This window comes from Nematolebias whitei, chromosome 17 (assembly GCF_014905685.2).
Source record: "Nematolebias whitei isolate Nwh7 chromosome 17, NemWhi1, whole genome shotgun sequence".
NCBI classification, from domain to species: Eukaryota; Metazoa; Chordata; class Actinopteri; order Cyprinodontiformes; family Rivulidae; genus Nematolebias; species Nematolebias whitei.
Genome location: NC_056514.1, coordinates 40,259,507 through 40,275,119, shown reverse-complemented (window position 1 = coordinate 40,275,119; position 15,613 = coordinate 40,259,507). Strand labels below are relative to the sequence as shown.

Here is a 15,613-nt window from a genome sequence, read left to right as displayed (position 1 = left end):
TATATATATAAAAAATTAATTAATTTTTTTTAAATCATGTCGATTTAATGTAAATTTTCTCCAAAAACAATAATCAACATTTTTATTTAGTCTTTCAAGTTAAAGAAAAAAATGTAGGAAAGCTGTTAATTCGTCCTGGTCTTCCTCCATTTCTCTGATGTTAAGAAGAAATTTTAAAATGTATTAACCTTTAATGAACCAGGCAAATCCCATTATCACAGATCTAATAATATAATAATAATAATAATAACAATAATGCAAGCTGTGTGTTTATTAGCAGGTGCGTTATGAACCATTTTAGTGCAGCTGTGTATTTTATTTGTTTTTAAATTAATCTAATGCTGAATAAAGCAAATTTTTCTGTGTTCCTCTCAGAAATACAGACACGTGGACAACATCATGTTTGAGAACCACACCATCGCCGATCGCTTCCTGGACTTCTGGAGGAAGACGGGCAGTCAGAGGGTGGGTTACCTGTACGGCAGGTACACCGAGCACAAAGACATCCCTCTGGGCATCAGAGCCGAGGTGGCTGCCATCTACGAGCCGCCGCAGGTGAGACGTCTCACGGAGCGCGCTCGTCTTCTCATGTGGACAGTTTGTAACTCGTTTCTCTGATCGTCTCCGTGGGGTTTCAGAGCGCCACCCAGAACAGCCTGGAGCTGCTGGAGGATCCTGCAGCTGCAGCTGTAGATGACATCGCCGCCAAGCTGGGCCTCTGCAAGGTCGGCCATATTTCCTCCTGGGTGCTGTCGCGCATGCTGAGATTTTAAGTAGTTCACTCAGAGCTGACTATTTCACACAAGTATACACGGATTTAAATAGTTTCTTACATATTAAAGAGTGAATAATAATATGTAAAAACATCTCGGTTACAGGCTGCTCATCAACTATTAGCACAGATGCTAACTCGTCATTGCTCCTCAGAAAAGCTAACGCCATTAGCTTTGTGTTTATAACTGTAAATTTCTACACAAATCAAAAGTTGCGTCACGTTCTGATGAGTTCAGCCACCAACGGACGTCGTTCTGGGTTCAGTGCAGAAAAGACCTGAGAACCCACAGCTTCACCGCAACCTGATTTGTTTTTAACTAAACCTTAACAGAATCAAAACTCACACATACAAAAGCAGGAAGAACATTCATTAAAGAAGCAACGTGCTAAAGTAAATAAAAATAAAGAGGAAATAAGTCCTATTTCCAAAGGTTTCAGTAAAACAAACGTACTGAGTGCAGAATATAACCGAGGAAGACGGATAAACTGGACAAGGAGGACGCTGTGAGTTTACTACTGGATGTTTAGCAGCTAAAGACAAAAGCTGACCAGCCTTTTAGAACAATTCAGTCTGGAGTGGTTGATGAGTACAAGCAATATATATTAGATGGATTTTTATAATAGAGTACAAATCTGTCAGCAATAATCAGGCACCAAAGCTCATGCTCAATAATCCAGGTACAAATCCAACAATGTTCTCTCTGGTCATCTGGACAGTTTCTTTCTTGCTGAGACGTTTTGTCCTTCATCCAAAGGACTTCTTCATCTGACAGTTATTTATTCGTGTCTTTTTTTCTGTTAACCCGTCAGCCACTGTCAGTTTTTTGTAACCAGTAATCGTTGTGTACTTATATGAAAACCTCTTAGAGTTTTTCAGTCGTACATGTTTGATGCTTCCTTGTGTTGACTAGTTTTGTTTTGCAGGTGGGGTGGATCTTCACTGACCTGCTGTCCGAGGATACGAGGATAGGTACAGTCCACTACACGAGAAACAAGGTGAGGACTCCATCTTTGTTTTAAAACTCTGGTTTTATTTCCTGTTAACGAGACTGTTCTGGTCCATCTGTCAGGACTCTCACTACCTGAGCGCAGAGGAGTGCATCACAGCCGGGTACTTCCAGAACCAGCACTCAAACCCCTGCAGGCTCTCGCGAGACGGATACTTCGGATCCAAGTTTGTGACCGTTGTTGCAACAGGTACTTTTTACTCCCTGTTTGAACTGAGGACAAAATGGTTCTGTTTAATGAGGCCAGAGGAGCGGCGGGTAACACAAACCAGTTTCTGAAATGGTTTTGGTTGAGTGGAGCCTCATCAGTTTGATTTGTGTGAATGAAGATCTGTGATCCATCGTGGTTTCACGTCTGCTGCCCACCAGGAAACATCCGTCTGCGTGGCTCGGCCTGCAATGCTGAGAAATGTCCTGTTTGTTCATTTAAGAAGTTCTGGTTGTAGTTTGTGGTTCCTGAAAGCTGCCCTGGCTTGAGGAAAAACAGTGAGAGTGTGTAAGCACACGTGCACATGTTGCACATTCTTTAAACGATCCTCCTCCCATCTCTTGAGTCTGGGTATGATACTTTTAATAACTGCACAGTATTTTGTTCTTGTGCTGTAAATATGTCTTTACTGTACACTCATAGTTTTCTGTTTTTATACTTCTACCTTTGTGTGACTGTGCGTTGATTGATTTGTCACTTTGCTGCTGAATGTCCCCACTGAGGGACATGAGCGGGTATTTCTGTTCTAAGACCCGGTTTGTGGGACTGTTCTGTGTGCAGGTGGTCCAGACAACCAGGTTCACTTTGAAGGATACCAGGTGTCCAATCAGTGCATGGCTCTGGTGCGAGACGAGTGCCTGCTGCCCTGCAAAGATGCTCCTGAGCTGGGCTACGCTAAAGAGTCGAGCCCCGAGCAGTACGTCCCCGACGTCTTCTTCAAGGTCAGAGTCTCGCATGTGGACACAAGTGTGGGACCACATGGAGCGGGGGTTTTAAAGTACAGACCGTGAAGGGCCCGGCGTACTCCATCTGAAGCCCAACAGTCGACTCGTGGCTGCGGGACGTTTATTTTCACGCACCTCTCATCGTCCACGTCAGTCTCCACTCCGTCCCTGCAGCCGGCGTCTCATCTAAGTTCAGCAGACGGACTCTGTGCACGTTATGTGCACGATGTGTGCACGTTGTGTGCATGATCTCCATCCAGAGGTTTTTGGACATTTGACTAATTTAGTGTTTGAAGAGTCGTACGGTTGAATGTCTGAGCGCATTGATAAACGCGCCCACACAACACTCGGCCTGCGAGGAAACGTTCGGCCCGGGCCTTGTGTCGAGAAGGGGCGGAGCTACCCTGAGAACAAAATGGCGTGATTTTCATCCCACAGCTCCGTCAGTGTGAGCCGGTTTCACAGCTTCAGATGGAGCACGCAGGGCCCTTGCATGTTTCTGTTGGTTAATTATGGATCGTCTCGTATTTCACGCTTCCTTTTTGAACCAACAGGACAAAGACAAGTTTGGAAACGACATCACGTTTCTTGCTCGGCCTCTTCCTGTAGAGTATCTCATCATAGATGTGAGTCAGACAGCTGTGCTGTTGCTGCGCTGTACATTTTGTTTTACATTTGTAGATAAATTCTCTTTATGTTCATACATTTGTTCAGATTACAACAACTTTTCCAAAGGACCCTCAGTACACCTTCACCTCCACACAACGCTTCCCCATCGAAAACCGGGACATCCTCGGAGAGACACAAGTAAGCACGTCACAGTTTACCTCTCAAATTTACATAAAAATAGACTTTTAGTATTTTACTTGAGCCTAAGTGTCATCCTACAGGACAGAAATGTTCGAGGAAGTCAAGTGTTTTTTTAATATATATTAGACTTTTCATCAAAGAGACTAAATATAATAATAAAGCTGCTTATTTGTCTTGAAACATTCTTCCTAGTTGAATTAAAATACTTCTTCTGGTAAAGTAACTTTAATGTGTTTTGCACAACAGAGTGAGACCCCGGCACATTTAACTGTTTCGTCTGATGGTCCGACGTGAGTTCAGGAAGGAACCACCTCTGATGGAAATCTGAACTCCTCTTTTCTTTTCAGGATTTCCACAGTTTAGCGACGTACCTGTCCCAGTGCTCCTCCACGTCATTCCTGGACATCGTGTCAGACTTCCACCTGCTCCTCTTCCTCGTCACCAACGAAGTCATGCCTCTGAGGGTGAGTTCACGCTTCGCAGCCGTCACTCCTCCCGTTCTCCAGTTGTTTGTGGGAGGAGAACCACATCTGTCTGGGCTTGTGTTTGCAGGACAGCATCGGCCTTCTGCTCGACGCCGTGAGGACCTCGAACGAGGATCTGGCCCAGACCTGGAAGAAGTCCGAGCAGTGGGCCACCATCGAGCAGCTTTGCAGTAAGTCACCTGGACTTGATCTCTGTCGGTTCAGCTTCTGTTTGGTTCAGCATTTTAAAGCTGAATGAACTGTTTTCCAACAATAAGTTTGTTTTTGTGGCTTCCCAGCAGCTGTGGAAAACCTGGAAAATGACTTTCACATTTTCCAGAGAGAGAAAACTCTGAGAATCTGCAGATTAAAATATGATCATTCTGAGATTCTGACGCGCTCATGTGATGATGCTCGGATCACTGAGTCCATGCTCGGCTTCTACAGCGTGCACAGAACATGGATCCTTGGTGCCTTTTTAGTGTCTGATGCGATCCTTCCTGTCATCTGTGAGCACAACTGCCCACCACCCAAGATACTCGGTCCTGAGCGTTCATGACTGAAACATCTCCAGGAATTTCCCGTTCTCATCATGTTCTGTCCGTCTCATGACCTCCACTGCTCCCGTAGCGTCACGGTAGAAACGGCAGAATGCAGAAACCGAGCACTGAAGTAATCACTTTACTTACTTTGCAGACGTGATTCAGGCTGGACACAAACCCTGAACTGTTGAGAGGTTTAATTGTTGGGTAGGAGATTGATTTTAATGTATAAATGTGTACTTTCTCATTGGGTCTCAGTTTAGGCTTCTGCTGTTTCTGTCAGTCACAGCTGGGAGCGTCAGTTCATCTTTATGCAGCTTTTGTTGGATTTAACAACACGCTCGATGAGCTTTGCACGTCTCTGTAAGAGATCTTTAAAGTAAAAAACAAACTCAAATCAAGGCGTCCATGTTGCTTTCAACAAACCTTTTATTTTACAGGAATTTCAGAAGTTTAATTAAATCTTTCTGCAGCTCAAAACGTTATTTCACATCATCTTTAACGCGGTTGGACAAATGTCACTTGTTCACCTTTTCAGCCTGTTTTTGACCATCTGCTTCATTTCTGCAGCGAAGCCATGATTCGTTTTCTCTTGTCATAAATGAACTGAAGCCTCAGTCCACTGGTCTCTTGGGACCACGTGAACTCTGTAAGGCCGAGATGCTTCTCCATTCCAGCTGATGACTCTTCCATCTTTCCCTCCCATCAGGTTAAGAGTAATCCTTGCTAGCACCCTCTCACCCGGTCAGCCCTCTTCCATCTACCAAGTATTCATCGTCTCCGTCCTTCCCTCACTCCTCAGTCTGGTCACCTCTCGTTTAGATTATTGTAATGCTCTTCTTTTTGGCCCACCACAGAAAACTCTCCATAAATTACAACTGGTCCAAAATTCAGCTGCCCGGATCATTATCACACGGACCCCATCAATCCAGCACATCACACCTGTTTTACAACAGCTTCATTGGTTTCCCATCCCATATCACATCAGCTACAAAATACTCCTCCTTACCTTCAAAGCTGTCCACCACCTCGCTCCTCCAGACCTTTCAGACCTTCTTCACATCGCTGCACCCGTTTGTACCTTCAGATCCTCTTCTTCTACTCAGCTCATTGTGCCCCTTGCCCGTCTTGTTTCTATGAGGAGCAGAACATTCAGCTGCTCTGGACTCACTCCCACCTGATATTCACAACAGACTCGTGGACACATTTCAAACTCAAAACTTGCCTGTTTAAAGTGTCTACTCACTGTGATTGCAACTGCACGGTCTTATTTTAACTTCGTTCTTATTTTTACTGTGTCTGTTTTTATGAATGACAGTGTAAGGTGACCTTGAGTGACAAGAAAGGTGCCTACAAATAAAATGTATTGTTATTATAGTTCTTATTAAATGTGGCGTGACGTCCTGTAATGTCCCTGCAGGCACCGTTGGCGGGCAGCCCTCCAGCTCTCTGGGTTACGGGGCCATGGGCGGCTCCTCGGTTCCCGCCTCCTCCTCAGCCATGTGGTCGTGCCTCCACTGCACCTTCATGAACCAGCCCGGCACGGAGCACTGTGAAATGTGCAGCCTGCCCCGCAGTTAAAGGCCTCCACCCACCCTGAGTCCACCCTCCCACCAGTTCCAGCTGCAGCGCCGGCCGGCCTCACTGTTTCATGTCATGGTTTGTTTCTGAACGCCCGGAAGGATGCGCTCCTACCCAAGCAAATCAAACCAGACTGATAATGTTTTGATGATTTTTCCATCCCTTCGCACAGCTGCTCCTGTGAGTGGTACCCCCCCCCCCCCCCCCCCCCCCAACAATTAAACCCTGCTGTGACTCAGGACGGCAGCAAAGACTCCATGTTTCCTCACATCAGTGCACCTCGCCCTCACAGTGACTTCTGGAAAACTTTGCTGTGTATAAATACCTTTTGAGGAATGATGCTGTTATTTAATTGAGTTTCTTTTTTATTATTATTATCATTATTATTATTATTATTATTATCAGATTGTAGCGTGTAACTTAAAAGCTTGGGCTCGGACTGTGCTCAGTCAGGTTTTCCTGGGTCTCGCGCTCCTCTAAACCCCTCTCCGTACAATCATCGGCCGGAGCGTCGGCCTCGCAACACGTAGCGCTTCAGAGGAAACCGGTTGTAGAGACTGGAGTTTGTATTTTCAGTGTTATATTGTCTCAGATTTGGAAACAGTGCATCTGTAGAAACATCCTGAAGATGTGATGGACTTCCTGTTCAGCTTCCTGAAGGGTTTTCACCAGATGGATGGCTTAAACCTGAGCCGGCACCATATGTAGCTGATTTTATCTCCTGCTGCTTCTCTCGTTTGAATGAGCTGTGAGGGGCTCGTCTCCCTCGCCTCCCCTCAGACCCCTCTCTTCTTTTTAGTTTCTGATTCTCACGCTGGTGCAAACGGGCCAGAACTAAACTCTGATGGACCGCTGTGGGTTTTATTTCCAGCTCTCAGCTTGCAAAGGCTTTGCTGCTCAAAGTTCAAGGGGTCGGAGGTCAGCTGTTAAAACTGCAGAACTACAGTACCTGAAATGTGAAGTATAAGTAAAGCAAACCCTCTTCTACAGCCGGCGTAAAACATGAAGCACGGAGGTATCGATGGTTGAGCTTAACCCGCTGAGATAAACCCAAATACCTGCGTTCTGAAAGTTCCTCTGCAGAGGTCTGGCATGAACGTCTTAAACCAGAACAAACAAAAACTGGAGTTGGTTTTTTCATATTTTGACCCTTTAGCGAGTTCTTTTGATTATTTTTACAATAAGATGAAAACTGGGACCAAAACACAAAATGAAAACGCCGTTCCTGTTTGCACACGATCGCCTGAACCAAAACGTGATGTCTGGACTCTGAAGCCATTTTCTCGTGACCGACGTGTGCGACCAGAAAACAAAGTGCCTCGAAAATTGGACCGCGTTAAAACAGTCACTTATCTCGACGCCCGATCCCTGAAGCATCCGGACCCGATCAGACCGACAGTTCTTAGTATTATAGTTTCACTTCCGTGTTGATCCAAACTGGTGGAGTTCATCAGAAGTCCGGAGTCATCGATGTTTGATCATTTAAGTTACGTTTGTAGCTCTAGATTGAAATCTGAATAAAGTTTGCTCTTTTTGCCCCGGTGTGTGGATTGATCCGAGTGATTCCTCTGATGTCACGCCAGCGGGCGGCAGCCATCTTTTTCTTCTTGTTTTGTATTGATCCGGGCTCGTTTGTTGAGCCGACTCGTTCTGGGACCGACAGCCGGTCCTCACTTTCCTCTGAGCTGACGGAGGACGTGAAAGATGTACGCTGTTGCCCTGAGTTTGAAATAAAACCATAAAACAAGGAACTGTCGGCGGGTTTTGTTTGGGTTTCTGCTCCGAGCAGGTTTGATTTTAATTTAGGACAAATTCTGATTAAAAACCGAGGCAGAAACTTGTTTTTAAGAAGATGATCTCAGACTTTGTGACCTTTAACCCCTGCCAGCAGCTAAAATCGCTCAGACTGGAAGGATTTTGAAAAAGACATTCAAACTTTTATGAAGTCTGGAGCTCGCTGTGGTCCGGACCTCATCAGTCAGCACCAGCTGCCGGGTCTGAAGTCTGAATCTGAGGGACATCTGGACCCTGATGGTTCTTCAGACTCCTAAAGGGATGTCCTGGTGGCTCGGGCCTGAAAGTCCCAGGTTCGATCCCCAATCATTGCACATCACGTGGTGTCTGAGCAGCACACCTTATCCCCCGATGCTCCCCAGGCGCCTTCAGTAGCCGCCCACTGCTCCACCTGGGGGAGATCCAATTTCACATGAGTATATTATTGTTATTATTTAAAGTGTCTTCTGTGGAAAAGTTCTGAACAGTAAAATGCAGCGTGAACGCCGAGCTATGAAATAGTTGAAAAATGAATCGAGTAAAACTAAATGCATTTAAAATGTTCATCTATTTTACATCAAGGCAGTGGTTTTGTGCATCACTAGCAGCTTTTTGTGACACTTCCTGTGCAGAACAGGACACTTCCTGCTGGAATAACTAAGGCAGCGCTGATGACAAAATAATTATTTTAAATGTCGTTTCTAAACTTTTCAGCTTTTGACTCAAAAGAACCGTCGCAAAAACTAGAAAGTTTTCACAAAGATTTAACGGCTGCATGTTTTCTTGTCTAATCACATCCCAAATAATTTTGGGAATCATTAGTTTAAACGAACAGTATTCATCTAAAATATAAAAACACTGGAAGTGGGTCCACTTGGACCATTTTCACCTAAAATCAGGTGATCACAACTTTATACCTTTCACACAGAACTCTGTGCAGAACGACAGGAATGTCCCTTTAAGCTGCTTAAACGTGCACATCTTCCAAATGTCTTTTTGTGGAGTTTTTAATTCATACATTTAGTTTTTGCCCACAGGAGAAGTCGTCGTGTCATTTCTTTATGCTTTTGTTCGAACGTGGGTCTAATTGGTCTCCAGCTCTGCAGATGGGCAGCAGATGAACAACAGGAATGTTCGAGACGTTTTGACCCCGAAACATCAAACATTTCCTCCGATGTTCCCTGAAGAACGGAGTTCGTTCTGCAGATGTTCTCTGTTTTCGTTCCACTCAAACGTTGGTTTTATCTCGCGCCCTTTAAACGAGCAGCTCGGGCAGATGGAGCCTGATTTTACAGAACGTTGAAGCTCGACGAGGCCTCTGGTCCAGATGCAAAGCAGATGTTTTTGTTCTGCACGCTGGATTCCTGACGGTCTCTTCAGAAGAGCCGATGCTTCTCTGAGCCTTCAGACTCGTGTGTTTCTGACAGGATGAGGATCTCAGGAGTTCTGCTCGTCTTCTCTGTGACTCTGTGTTCTGCTCAGAAACACAAGGCAGAGTGCGACCACAGGAGTGAAGGTAAGCTCTCGTCTTCTCGCAGGGTGCAGATTGCATCACTTATTGTCGCTTCAGCCTGCTCCCAAAATAAGTTTAAACACCTGGAGCGAGCTTTATCTTTTTGTGTGCAGTGTCCTTTGATCTTTGAGGAACACTCGGCAACAAAAATGTGACTTTAGCTGATTTCTCGTCTGACCTGCAGCAGAGAGGCTGGACGGAAGAGGATGTGCAAACCTCACGCTGGTGTTGGACAACTGGAAATACGCCATCATGACTCAGGTCAAAGATCTGCTGCTGCACGACCACAACACCGTGCTGCCCGACTACGGGAGGTGAGGACACCTGTCTGCACCCCCCAGTTCAGGAGCTTTTATACCAGAGCATTCAGAGGTCAAAGGTCAGAAACTGAGGGAAAAGAAGCCAAAGTCTGGATGCTAACTTTGATAGATCTTCAGAGGTAAAACGACTGATGAGGACCATTTTAACGGATTATAAGAAGTTTTGGCTGCTATGAAAAGAAACCAGAAGAATCTGTCCAGATGACTTTTAACTTTTTTATGAGATGACGGGTGGATTAAGATTTCTGCACAGTTTATTAAATGCCAAATCATATATTTTCACCGGTCTACATCAGAACCGGCCGATCCGTGCAGGAGGTGCATCATTTTTAGATGCAGGACACCAACAGCTCGTGACGTTTAAACCAAAGAGATAGAAAAGTTGTTCAAGTCAGTTTGAGGAACACGTTTAGTCCAAATCCTCAGGTCTGGTCTTTAGGTCCCTCACGCTGGAGAAAAGTAAAGAATCTGTTTCCCTCTGCAGGATCCAGCCGCTGTCGGACGCCCTGGGAGATCTCTACAAAGAGTTCAACGCCCTGAAGGCGCGTCTGGCTGAGCTCACGGCTCGGTTTCAAGACGTTGAGGCCTTCGTGGACGACGTGCGCCGGAAACCGGCCTCACCGAGAGGAGAACCACGACCCGAAGGCTCGCTGCCAGGAGAAGGACCTGCTGCACGGAGGAGCAGAGTCGTCGTCAGGAAAATCAAGAATCCCACCGACTCACAATGACCGAACGCAGCATCACGTTCTTTTTCGTGCTTTAAGCTTTTTGTTGGATAATGAGCTGAAGATGGAGTCTCACGTTTGATCAAGAAACGAGTCACTGGTGTTTTTAGACGGAGCTGGACAAGAATTAAACCTTTGTGTGTCAGAATCTGCAGGACAGTCAGGGCTGAGGTCATTTTTAGTTTCTTCACCGTTTTCTGATTTTTAAGATGGACTGAAGTTTATGAGCTCTGTATGTGATTATAATATTTTTATATACAGTACTTTATTTTGTTCTTTATTAGCCGCGAGGGAACGCCGTTACCACACAAATTAAATTCTGCTTCAAATGTTAAAAATGTTATTCAGGTCTTGTCAAAATGTGGTTATTCTCTAAAATTAACCATTTTTTTGTGATTTGATCAAACAAAACATTAGTACAAGAAGTAGGTTTGATTTTAAAAGTTTATATTTACTTTGAGATTAGATTAGATTAGATAGAACTTTATTGATCCCTTAGGAAGATCCCTTCTGAGAAATTTAAATTAATGCTGTAAAAACATAGTTTATAAGAAATAAGCTTAAACCTTTTTTTACTATTTGTTGATGAAGTTTCTTGATAATTAGAAGTTTAAACCTGCTCTGAACATGTTAGCTTCTTTTTTTAATCTGTAATTTGTATATTTTACTTTTTTATATTAAAATGTTTATTACAGAATGATATTCTAATCACTTTGTTATATTCTTTTGAATGTCCAGAGGACCAGATTTAACTTTTTTAGATTTTTCTACCTGGATTATTGAGCATGCATCAGGATATTTGTTATATTCTGTTTTTATTTTTTATGTTTAGTAAAGTCAAAACTTGAGGTGCAGGTATGCACTTAAAGTCAGTCGTAGTAAGACAGAGTCCATGTGTGTGAATGAGAGGGAGGAGGTGGAACAGTGAGGCTACAAGGAGCAGAGGTCACAAAGGTGCAGGACTTCAAGGACTCTGGGTCCACTGTCCAGGAACATGGGGAGTGAGGTGAAGAGGAGAAGAAGAGAGTCCAGGCAGGATGGAGTGATGGAGAAAAGTTTCAGGAGTGATTTGAGACAAAAGGGTGTCAGCAAAGGTCAAAGGAAAAGTTTACAAGACAGTGGTGAGACCAGCTATGTTGTATGGTCTGGAGACAGAGACATGGACAAAAAGACAGGAGACAGAACTGGAGGTGGCAGAAATGAAGATGTTCAGGTTCTTCTTAGGAGAGACAAGGATGGAGAAGATCAGGAATGAGATCATCCGAGGTACAGCACAGGTTGAACAACTGGGAGATAAAGTTAGAGAGGACACACTGAGATGGTTTGGACATGTCCAGAGGAGGGACAGTGGTTTGGACACGTCCAGAGGAGGGACAGTGGTTTGGACATGTCCAAATGAGAGACAGTGTGTTAGACATGCAGCTGTCAGGCCAAAGTCAAAGAGGAGATACTGTATATGGATACAGAGAGGACATGGAGGTAGTTGGCATGAGGACGGTGGACACAGGACCAAATGAGATGGAGGACTCGCTGTGGAGACCCCTGAAGAGGGAACAGCTGAAAGATGACGACATTGCATGTAAAACATCTAAAATATAAAAGTTGAATGAATTTGTAAACGTTAAAGATTTGACTAGAACTTCGATTTGGTAAATTCAGTTTTGGATTATCGAAAGTGAAAATTCCGAGGGGCTCCTGAATGCAGCTTAAGTTTCTTCTTCGACGGAACGAAAAAAAGAAACGAAACCGAATCCAGGCTTCAGGCTAGTTTAGGGACCGTCAAACAATTGCGTACAAGACACAAACAGAAAAATGTGTAAAACGCCTAAATATTTGTTAATTTTTCAAGATAAACCTGTTTATTTTATTTAAGTAAGAATGTTTGCTCAGCTAGAAAATGTCAAATAAATAAATAAGAGTAACACAAAAAGAAGATTGCCTGTCTGAGAATGGAGACAAATGCGGACGGTGCCTCACAGTCACTGCAGGCTGCTGACACAAGTGAGTAACATCACCACACAAATCCTACAATTATTCACTTTTAAATGCTCTAAACTTAACAAGTATTGTTGTACGTAACTAGAATCCTCAAGTAATTCGTGTTTATTGCTTCTCATCTGTAATATCCGCGTTTTAAATCTAAAAACTCGCTTAATTTATCTCGTTTAACGATTAGTTTTTTGTTTCTAACATCTAATGTTGCGTTAGAGTTGAAGAACAAACTGTTAACTCTGGTTGACCTCCACGTCGTTTTAGCTCAAATTTACGAATTTTCTCAGCTAATCTGATCTTGTTTTATTTTTGAGGATTTTTTTTGAAGCAATTAGTTTTTAATTTATGACTTTTTAAATGCGAAACAAAGAGTAAGAAGTATTGAACGCCTCACAGCCCATGTTTTAATACACATATAAGATTATTATGGTGTAAAAGCTTCATTCCCTCCCAGAGACTGTAACTCCATCTTGTCTTCAGACACAGGTTTCAGGGGGAGTTGGAGACAGATGGAGGGAAACCTCAACACAACTCCTGAATCACAAGCAAGATCCAGGGAAACCCAGGATGTTGCAACCAAAAGACCACGGAGGAGAAATGAGGTGATTAAACATTTTAATCTGGTGTTTCAGCTGCATTTGAGTTGTTGTGAAACTTTAACTGTGCTTCAGCAACAGGCTTCAGAAAATCCCAGCAGGAAGATTTATGAGAAGAAAAGGAGGAGAAGGAGAACCCGGAGGAGGAAGAAGAGCGTCTCGGAGGATGAGGTGGAGGAGACGAGCAGCCCCGCTCGGGGAGACTTGTCTTCAAACGAGCAGCGTCTCCGGCCTGAAGACCGCTCACAGAAAGAAGAATGTGTCCAACAACACCAGAAGGATGCAAAGATGGTGGAAGCTCAGACACAGACCAGAAAACACAACGGCAAAAACAAGTTCACTCAGACCCAAGTTGTTTTTCAGAAGAACCAGGAAACCCAGACGGACGTCCACGTGGCGACTCAGGGTGACACTCAGTCAGGCTCAGGGGGTCCTGCTGAGACTCGACACAAACCAGACACGCCTGGACCTCAAGTGCAAAACGCTGCTCGGACTCCGTTAAAGCTCAGTGAGCGTCCAGTCAAAGACGACGTGTCGTCACAGTCGAAACCTAAAGAGACCGGTCCGTCTTCAGGTGGGACCCGACCTGAAAAAGACGCCAAACCAGCGTCGTTTGCCGAAGTGGTGTCTGGAGACGGAGCAGGCGATAAACAGCGCGGGGTGGGAACATCCAGACCCGCTGATCAAACATCTCCAAACAGGCGGTAAGGCTGAAATAACACCTGCGTCAGAGTGTGAGGACGATCAGTAAGCACCGATCCTTTTGTGTCCACAGCGACCGAAGCCCCGTCAGGCCCCCACCCGCAGCGCCCAGGTTCACCCTCCACGTGTACGCAGTGCTGGACAGAAAGTTTCGATTCAACCACGATCACGACAAGCTTGTGCTGTTCCACGATGGAGGACGTTTACCTTTTGAAGTGACGTATTTTCAGTGAGTGTTCGTCACTTTCATACAGGTTGTAAATAAAAAACAAGTGCGGTTTTACAGCGAGTCATCACATTAACAACACATTACCAGGAGGGCCTCAATAAATACGTTCATTTATTCATAAAATCATGTGAATCTGCTAAATGTGCTCCTCACCCAGAGAAAATTCTAATTTCAGACTTCAGAACTGTCCGAAGCAAAATCACCAATCAGTTCAAACTTGTTGAACGAGCCCAGATTATGCTCATTTTGTGTCATTGCATAACTGTACTAATATAATCCATGTTAGGGACAGATTAGGTCTGCTCCTCAAAACAGGAATTACAGTTTCCTAAAGCAAAACCTCAGAATGAAAGTAGCAGAGCTGCTCCAACATGCAGCCACCTGGAGCGGTGCAGTTCTACAGTTAGAGTTAGAGTTAATTAAAGCTACTTCATTAAACTTAGTTAAAGTTAGAGTTAATTAAAGCTACTTCATTAAACTTAGTTAAAGTTAGAGTTAATTAAAGTTAGAGTTAATTAAAGCTACTTCATTAAACTTAGTTGAAGTTAGATCATTAAAGTTAATTACTTAAAGTTAGTGGATTAAAGTTAGATAATTAAAGTTATCCAAAAAAGTTCAATCTGGTCCTCTGGACATTCAAAAAAACAAAAGCAAAACAAAGCAAAAAAAATGTAGAAACGTTTCGTCTCTCATCCTGAGGACTTCATCAGTCTGAGGAGCTGTATTCAGCTCAGTCTCTTAAATAGCACCTTCTCAGAGTGGATCAACCAGAACCAGCTGATCACATGCTCAAGAAGGACCATCAGCCTAACAATGGATCATTAGCACCTGATGGCTGTTTACTGTTCACAGAGGGCTGAGTGATACTAGCAATCACAGCATTGTAAGAGGGGGACAGTTGAACCCGGAGGCTCCACCCCTGTTTAATGATGGACGGTTTATTTTCACAAAGATGGCCTCCTTTACTCCTCTCTCATACCATCGTTCCTCTCTGTCCAGGATGTGAACATCTTCATCCCTGAAAGAGTGACCTCTGGCCTGGAGATAGATATTTAAGAGACTGAGCTGAAAACAGCACCTCAGACTGAGGAAGTCTCTTGGATGAGAGACGAAACGTTTCTACATTTTTTTGCTTTGTTTTGCTTTTGTTTTTTTGGAATGTCCAGAGGACCAGATTGAACTTTTTTGGATTTCTCTACCTGGATTATTGAGCATGCATCAGGATGTTAATTAAAGTTACTTCATTAAACTTAGTTGAAGTTAGATCATTAAAGTTAGAATTAATTAAAGTTACTTCATTAAACTTAGTTGAAGTTAGTTCATTAAACTTAGTTGAAGTTAGATCATTAAAGTTAATTACTTAAAGTTAGTGGATTAAAGTTAGTTAATTAAAGTTACTTCATTAAACTTAGTTGAAGTTAGATCATTAAAGTTAGAATTAATTAAAGTTACTTCATTAAACTTAGTTGAAGTTACTTCATTAAACTTAGTTGAAGTTAGTTCATTAAAGTTAGAGTTAATTAAAGTTAATTAAAATTAGTTAATTCAAGTTAATTAAAGTTAATTAAATTTAGTTAAAATGAGTTACTTAAAGTTAGTTCATTAAAGTTAGTTGATTAAAGTTAGTTAATTAAAGTTAGTTACTTAAAGTT

At 43.4% G+C, this 15,613-nt stretch overlaps 2 protein-coding genes across 2 annotated transcripts in view; both read left to right on the top strand.

The window, feature by feature from the left end:
• Window positions 1-6,318, top strand: part of nploc4 (NPL4 homolog, ubiquitin recognition factor) — a 13,123-nt gene extending 6,805 nt beyond the window's left edge. Inside the window, exons 8-17 of the mRNA XM_037691680.1 lie at window positions 376-555; window positions 639-725; window positions 1,699-1,770; window positions 1,845-1,971; window positions 2,551-2,711; window positions 3,269-3,340; window positions 3,429-3,521; window positions 3,872-3,988; window positions 4,077-4,179; window positions 5,951-6,318. Of these exons, the coding sequence (XP_037547608.1) occupies window positions 376-555; window positions 639-725; window positions 1,699-1,770; window positions 1,845-1,971; window positions 2,551-2,711; window positions 3,269-3,340; window positions 3,429-3,521; window positions 3,872-3,988; window positions 4,077-4,179; window positions 5,951-6,111 (1,173 nt within the window). The 3' untranslated portion in view covers window positions 6,112-6,318. The remainder of the gene's footprint in view (window positions 1-375; window positions 556-638; window positions 726-1,698; window positions 1,771-1,844; window positions 1,972-2,550; window positions 2,712-3,268; window positions 3,341-3,428; window positions 3,522-3,871; window positions 3,989-4,076; window positions 4,180-5,950) is intronic.
• Window positions 6,319-12,943: 6,625 nt separating this feature from the next.
• rnf213b (ring finger protein 213b) overlaps window positions 12,944-15,613 on the top strand; it is a 40,539-nt gene continuing 37,869 nt past the window's right edge. The window contains exons 1-3 of the mRNA XM_037691677.1: window positions 12,944-13,036; window positions 13,106-13,734; window positions 13,806-13,961. Coding sequence (XP_037547605.1) covers window positions 12,944-13,036; window positions 13,106-13,734; window positions 13,806-13,961 — 878 coding nt within the window. The remainder of the gene's footprint in view (window positions 13,037-13,105; window positions 13,735-13,805; window positions 13,962-15,613) is intronic.